Raw genomic sequence first — 7,680 nt, forward strand, 5'->3', positions numbered from 1 at the left:
TTTTTTTTTTTACTCTGGCACTGCTGTTTTGATTGTGGAGGATATGTGTGCATGCTTTCTGTTAAGGGAATTAATTGGTTCTAATGTTGCTTCCTCCCCCCAAGGAGGTTGCCGCAAGTGAGGAACCAATCACAGATGTTAAAGTAACCCAAGAAGGCACCAGATCAGCTGTAGAAACACCAGAGAAAGCTACGCAAAATAAAGATCAAACTTCAGAGAAGAATCAGTCACCATCGAGTGACATCTCAGTTGATGTGAGTGGGCATGAGAAAAGTGGAGTCGAGGGGACCAGCCCTAATGTTTCAAGTTCATCTGATATGATATCCGGTACACCACCTAAACCCAATAGCAGGCGTCAGTCATTTATAACCTTAGAGAAATATGTTGAAGGGAAATCACCAAGTCCTGCAAGTGTTGCATTTGCTGGTCCACACACCCGCAAATCGAGTAGGCTGGGTTCTTCAAAGGCATCAGAGTCTACTCCAAATAGCTCACAACTTCAGACTACAAAAGAGGACTCTGAGGAATCTCGTAAGAGGAGCAGCACTGACCCATCTGCTCAAAATGAGGAAGCAAAAGTGGAGGCAAAAGATGAGACGTTAACGGGAGGTCATCACGTTGAAGGTACAGATGAGGAAGAGGATGATGTGGTCCCAGATACCCAGACCCAATTATCTGGTGAAGCGTCAGGTTTTAAGAACAGTCCTGTGTCTAAAGCCAATGCAGAGGTACAAGATTCTCCTGAAAAAGATTCACAGAGTCTTGCTGATTCTCAAGCTAGTCAAGAACCAAGAAGGTCAGGCAGACGGCGAAGTAAACCTGTACGCCCAGGGGAAGATCCAGGGGAGATGTCAAGCAAATGTCAAGAACAAGTTGCAGACTCTGCATTGACAAATACACAGAAGCCATTACTGTCTCCAACAAGTAGCACTTTGACTGGAAGAAGGAGAAGTAAGGTTATTGAAGACAATAAAGCTGAAGGAGACAAGCTGAACAAAAGAATTAAAGGAGAGCTTAGTCAAAGTAATTCACAGATTTCCTCTGCAGAATCTTCACAGGCAGTTCCACAGGCAATAGTTATGCCTGGTAATAAAGAGCTAAGCCAGTCTGAGCCCTCTTCCGAGAGTTCTCCTGTAACTCAATCAGATAGCCAAAGTAAAGAGAGATTGCCAACTCTCAATGAGTCTGAGGGTCTGTCACCAGGTAGACCTACGAGGAAGACTAGAGCGCACCTTGAGGAGTCAACAGACAAGGAGGCAGATGAAAACTCTCAAAATGGTCCTCAAAATGTTGCATCCGCTTTGCAAAAGAAACATTCACTGACACCTCTTTCTGATTCTGAGGCTGATAGCCAGCAAACTGTCCGAACACGTAGAATAAGGAGATCTGAGTTTCAGTTACTGGAGCTGTCTGGTTCACAGACCAAAGACGACTCGAGTCAGACAGACTCTCAAACACTCACAATGGTGAAGGGTAGAGCTATGAGGAGGAGAGCTGCAGAAGAAGAGACAGACTCTACTAGAGATGCCACATTAATTGTAAATGCTGAGGAGTTAAGTGCAAGCCAAGATTTCTCTGAAGGTCTTGGTAGATACAGAACTCGAAGATCTAAAGGTTTGTTGGGTCCTACCGACAATACAGAGTCTGAAATCTCTGATAGCCGAGAAGACGGACCAAGGCCTAAAAAGAGACTGCGGAAACCATTATCCACAGAGGTGCTACCAGTTGCCACAGAACCGAAAGGTACTGAGATTGTGCCACATATGGAGGGTGTTGATGTTTCAATAGAGATGTCACAGGATGAGGCAGATAATGAAACCAGTTTGAATATTTCAGTCAGTGAAACCAAAGAAGAGCTCCCTTCCCCTGATGGTGCACCACATGAACAGATTACCTCTGAAAAAGGAGCAGAAGATGCCAAAATTGAGACGAAATTGAAAACTGATACAGATGAAAAGGAGACCATTCGTGAGAAGGCAGAGGTCGAAGAATTGAATTCATCTTCACAGATTGGATCGGAAGATTTAACCCAGAAGACTGACATTTTGCGTAAATGCCCACATACCAGGGGACGGGGACGTGGGCGTAGACGATCGAGAACCTGCAACTGCGTTTCAAACAACCGTGACGTGTTCTCACAGGACAGTGACTTCCAAGAATCGCAGGATCTGAAAAATGAGCAGGTTCCACTTGTCTCTGATGCCCCAAACTCTCAACCTGAGCGGTCAAGCTCAACATCTGTATCAGAGAAAAGCAAGAGCTCAGCAATTTCAGATGTCTCAGATTTTGATGTTCAGCCATTTTCAGCCTTGCCTGCACCGCTCCCATCTGAGGTTTTGCCTTCTGAGAGTCCCATTGCAAAGCTCGGTGTAATTGTTTCTCAGCTGTCTGAAGCACAGGAAGGAGCACAGCTTGAATTGTCCAAACTGACAGATAAAACAAACAAGGAGCATCTAGAGGTCCCGGAGGCAGAGACAAATCAGTTAGGGAGTTCTGGGTGCGCAGGTAGTCAAAAGCACAAAGAAGGAGAAGATAGATTGGAAAACACTTCAGTAGGTCAAGAACCTCTCCAGAGTTCAACACCTCAAGACACATCTCCAAGTCAAGGTCGCCCAGTGGAAGATGCACCTATATGCCAAGAGCAACTAGAGTCTTCCCATGTCCAGCAGGAGGATGCAGTTAACCCAGCAGTGAAGGAATGTGAAGACCTTGCTGTTTCAGAGCCAAGTGGAGAAAAGGTTGTGTTGCCGGAAGAGTCAAATGGCAAAGAATTGCTTGACAAGGATGTGGCTCTTGACGAGAAGGATGAAGACACTCGGATAGACAACCGCGATCTTCCTGTGGTTGCACAAGAGTCATCGTCTGTGCCACCTCAGAGTAGTACATCTGAAGCCTGCTTAGATTCTCCACCCAAGCCTAAACCTTTGGACGCTCTCAGCGGAGAGCTAGAGCCTGGCCAGAGTCCGAGCAGAAACCGATCTCATGTCTGGTCACCATCCGCTTCTCCGTCTACCAGTATTCTGAAGAAGGGACAAAAGAGAACATGTGAAGAGGATACACCCTCCCCCCTTCCTAAGGTATTTGACAGTATACTTTTAATATTTAGGACAATGGACTTAAAAACAAACAAGTGTAATGTAAGCTTATTTTCTAATTTTATAAAACCTTGTGTAACAATATATATCTTTTTTTTTTTTTTTTGCAGTCTCGTCGAGTGTCTTTTGCAACTCCAATTTATCATCAAGAACTGGCTGATGATATTGATCGACGTAGTCCAGTTATTCGCACAAGCTCGCCTAGGTCAAAAGTCTTGAGTGGGCAGTCGAAGGTGTGTGATACTAGTTTTTAAATTATTACGTCTTGGATATAAAACTGTGATTCAATTTCAACTTTTCATGGGTTATTGTTAAATTTCTTCAATTTCATTACAGTATATCACTACACCCACAAAAGGCTATTCAAGTCTAAGTCCTCGTAACCTCCGTAGCCCTGGATCCAAACGCTCTAAAAAATGCCTGGTAATTATTTTCTTGCCTTGTAGTTAAATTGCTAAAAAAAAAAATCCTGTTTATATTACTCCTGCAGTCTGCCTATTAATAATGTTTCATAAGTTCATAAAGATTTTTTATTTTCTTAATTCTGAGAAATTAAAGCAGCACTATGTAACTTTTGGCGCTCTAGAGGTTAATAAACAGAATTGCACACATCCCGCGGAAGAACATTCCAACCAGAGCTACTTCTCTAATGGCGCTTTTCCACTGCATAGTACGGCACGGTACAGTTCACTTTTGGGGGATTTTCCACTGGGTACTGTACCTGGTACTTTTTTTTTAGTACCACCTCGGTTGAGGTTCCAAGCGAACCGTACCTTTACCAAAACGTGACGTGTAAACCCAAACCGAGCCGTGCCGTGCCGTGCCACGCCGAGTCATACCACGCAGTGGAAAAGCACCATAAGTTTGTCTATGGCGATTCACGCAGGTATGTGTTACTCCGCAGCGGTGACGACCCGACCAGGCTACAATAGTCCAAATATAAGTACTTATTATAAGTGTACCGTAGTGATTCGGAATAAGACAAAAACGCGGTTTGGAAGATGAATTCATGATGTACTCGCTCATTATATACATTTTGCTAATTTTGCTCCGAGAAAGTTACATAGTGCTGCTTTAAGACTGCTAAAGTTGTTAATGTTTAATACTATTCATGTTATTCAGTTTCATCAGACTTTAGTTTATTTGAACAGTAGCTCCAAGTGGAAATGGTGTTAAAATGTTCCTCTTTATACATCATAGATTTCCGAAATGAGCCAGGAGCCACGTCCTATTGCTAAAGATTGTGTTTATCCAGCACTCGTTGGCTGCTCTACCCCTATAGAGGCTGTGTTACCACAGATATCCTCCAACATGTGGTAAGCCAGATCACCCATTTCCCCTGCAGTACAGCTTGGGTTCAGTTCATTAAATTCATTCCTCCGTTTTAATTTAAATCCTCTGAAAATGTTCTGACCTTGTGAACTCCAAATACATTTAAGTATTGATTGAATGGTGCAGCTGAGATCTCTCAATGGTAGCACACACATACCATTTCTTCTTCACCCAAACCGTACAAGTTATTTCTTCTCATAAATTGATTTCAACACAGATCTGAAAGTTGTTTTCTGGGGTGTTAATGTTAAGAATGTAATTAATTGGTATGCATTTTTATTCCGTTGTGTATTTAGGCCTCGTGGCTTTGGTCAGCTCGTTAGAGCTAGAAACATTAAAACGGTTGGAGACCTGAGTGCCCTTACCCCAAGTGAAATCAAGTCTCTTCCTATTCGTTCACCTAAGCTGTCCAATGTGAGGAAAGCACTTAAAACCTATCATGACCAACAGGTATTGTGCATCGTCTTTACATTAGTATCTTCGCCTTTATTATGGGAGATCATTCTTACACTTCACATTTGGCCATACAGAGAAAAGGGCGTTCGGATGACCTGAAGAGTTTTGACGAAATGGAGAAAATGACATCTGAGCCTGAAGAGATGGAGCTTCCTCAAAACCAAGATGAGGAGCAAACACCAGGAGAGGCTCAAGGTAAGCTATTTTTTATTTTTTGTGTCAAATCCATCATTGGTGACACATTCGGCATAACTCGTGACTCCCAACTTTTTGCAGATGACAAGCCATCAGAGGTGAGTGTAGATTCAGGACTGATGGCTGAGGAGAACAAATCTTGTGATTTGCTATCAGATGTTGTAGCCCTTAGTGGATGCCTAACTTCAGAGGAACTTGGTCGCTGTTCACCCAACCAACTGGGCCTGATGCACGAACATCTGAGTGGAATGATGAGAAGCATTGTGACCCATATGCAGTCCCGCTTGCTGAGTAATCTTGATGATAGCTTGCCATGAGGACATTGAGACATTTTCCTGATATCAGAATTCACTTTTAACTTGAAGATAAACTGGACTGCTCATTTCTCAAGTTTTAGCTTGAATTTTAGAGTAGATGAATTTCTAATTATGCTCCTTCAGAGAATAGACTTTCCATTGCTACTTAAGTGTCGGTGTATTTTATGGAGTGCTTTTTAAGACTGTAAAATTGTGCTGAGATGCCAAGGAAACCTTTTTTTTTTAATAAAGTTATAGTATTAATGATTTCATTTATCCCTGTTTTCTTTGTTGTTTGGGGCTTTTTTTTTCAATGGATCTTTGAAGAAACCACCAAATTACAAATACAAAGATGGCTTTTTTTGTTGCTGCAAAAGATGAACACTTTACAATGTTTTTAAGGTTTTATTAACATTTGTTAACATTAAATGTATTAGTTCAGTGGTTCTCAATTCCAGTCCTCACATACCACCGCTCTGCACATTTTGTATGTTTCTCTTACCACTTCAAACGTTTGTTCTATTCAACTGTAAGTGCCCTGCGAAGTGGACATCACAGGATAGTCCACCATGATTCCAGTTCGAAGGGAGTGTAAATGTTCCATTCAAAGGGCATTAAAGTGTGCAAAATTTAAATTGTATTTATTAAAATGAAAAAATTGTTTAAAAAAAAATACAAAAAGGCATTGTAAAAGTAATCCACATGAATTGAGTTGTTTAAAAAGTCTTCTGAAGAGACATGATCGCTTTGTGATAAATATTTAATTCAGGCTTTTATTCATATATAAGCGACAACTCGATGCACACCGAGTGTTTCAGATATGATAAACGGAAGCCTAAATGTGTTTAATGCTTCATTGACTTCTATTGTATTTTTATATTTCCTTAAGTCTTGATGTTTTTGGTCAAGGTGACTCGATGGACAGATAAAAATGATTTTGTTTGAAAGATGAAAGTCGGAGGTTTGGAATGATATGAGGGTGAGTAAATGTCAAAATTTTCATTTTTGGGTGAATTGTCTCATTAAGAAACTTCAACCCTTTATTGATCAATTAAGAAAACAAACTTCAAATCCATGACAAAACAGATTGACTGCAGAAAGCGTGGTGTGCTTTATTAGCTACTGATTCAAGGTATACACCTTCCTCAAACCCCACACCTACAGAATCAAAGAAACAAAACATGCAAATAATGGCCAGCCTTCAGCGAGGGAGGAGGCTTGTTTTTAACATCAAGGCATTTTCACTTTAGAGGAACTGGTGGCCTGTCCTCGACATTTTCAAGTTTTTTTTTTTCCTTTTTCATTTTCATGTGGCAACCTTAGTGCCTCTGTTCAGTTTTTATAAAACACAGAATTTCTGGTTTTCCTTTTCACGTATAGTGAACCATGAGCCCATCTCTCGTTCTGCAAATGTTTCAACGTTAAAACTTCTTTGAATGGAGTGTGATTGCAATATACAAAAAATAATGGTTACTTAACTGCTAGAATAGAACAACAAAGATAAATACAATTGTCTGTGACTTAAATATGTATAATTTGTCAGTTTCTCATGCCACAACCACAATAGACTTTGTGACATGGGCACATGTAGTAATAGTAATGAGGACAAACGGCAGCATAACTACTTTGACTAACATTAGTACACATTAAATCGTTTTTTTCCCGTCTTGAGTGAATATCAAACTCCCTCATCCACAGGGTGTTTGAGAGGACAGTAGTTGTATTCAGATGGCTTCCACATAGTTGGCGGGCAGCATACCGGTCTTTCCAGTACGCTGCACAGTGCCATACATCCAACCCTCATCGATGGCCTGCACGTTCACAATGACGTCACCGTCCTTGAAGGACACCTCATCATTGTCTGCAGCAGAGTAGTCATACATGGCACGGACGGTTTTCTGTTGAAGACAAAGAAAACAATATTAAACAACCAACTTTACCATCAAATAAACAGTGAATATGCCGTTACTATTTGGACTAAGATATTGTATGTAGAGCACATGCATACACATACGATATTAGCATATTATACTAATATGATATTGAAATTGGCAGTGGTCTCTCAGTACTTACTCCAGTGGTTGAAGGATGCGAGGGGACAGAAGAAACAGTGGTCTGTTGTGTTGCCACAGAGGAGGATCTCTGCTGAACCTCAACAGTCTTGGTCTGTGAGTAACCTATATGACACAACAGCACAGATTTAAAGTTACATATTTCTCTGGCACTAGTTAGCATTCAGATTTTGCCCTTTTTAACTTCCTATAAGCAGTTTCCGGTCATTATTCGTAATACAGATTAACAGATTT

At 41.1% G+C, this 7,680-nt stretch overlaps 2 protein-coding genes across 20 annotated transcripts in view; one reads left to right on the forward strand and one right to left on the reverse strand.

Annotated features, from left to right (window-relative positions):
- The window catches only part of rif1 (replication timing regulatory factor 1), a 22,603-nt gene extending 16,964 nt beyond the window's left edge, over positions 1-5,639 (forward strand). For both annotated transcript variants that reach the window (XM_016446786.1, XM_016446787.1), the window contains 7 exons: positions 105-3,077; positions 3,206-3,328; positions 3,432-3,518; positions 4,296-4,411; positions 4,724-4,877; positions 4,958-5,078; positions 5,160-5,639. In XM_016446786.1, coding sequence (XP_016302272.1) covers positions 105-3,077; positions 3,206-3,328; positions 3,432-3,518; positions 4,296-4,411; positions 4,724-4,877; positions 4,958-5,078; positions 5,160-5,395 — 3,810 coding nt within the window. In that variant the 3' untranslated portion in view covers positions 5,396-5,639. The remainder of the gene's footprint in view (positions 1-104; positions 3,078-3,205; positions 3,329-3,431; positions 3,519-4,295; positions 4,412-4,723; positions 4,878-4,957; positions 5,079-5,159) is intronic.
- Positions 5,640-6,461: 822 nt separating this feature from the next.
- The window catches only part of LOC107658288 (nebulin-like), a 62,618-nt gene continuing 61,399 nt past the window's right edge, over positions 6,462-7,680 (reverse strand). For all 18 annotated transcript variants that reach the window (XM_016446793.1, XM_016446808.1, XM_016446804.1 and 15 more), the window contains 2 exons: positions 7,448-7,551; positions 6,462-7,272 (listed from right to left, as the gene is read on the reverse strand). In XM_016446793.1, coding sequence (XP_016302279.1) covers positions 7,099-7,272; positions 7,448-7,551 — 278 coding nt within the window. In that variant the 3' untranslated portion in view covers positions 6,462-7,098. The remainder of the gene's footprint in view (positions 7,273-7,447; positions 7,552-7,680) is intronic.

Source organism: Sinocyclocheilus anshuiensis, unplaced genomic scaffold (genome assembly GCF_001515605.1).
Source record: "Sinocyclocheilus anshuiensis isolate Anshui unplaced genomic scaffold, SAMN03320099.WGS_v1.1 scaffold263, whole genome shotgun sequence".
Classification (NCBI taxonomy): Eukaryota; Metazoa; Chordata; class Actinopteri; order Cypriniformes; family Cyprinidae; genus Sinocyclocheilus; species Sinocyclocheilus anshuiensis.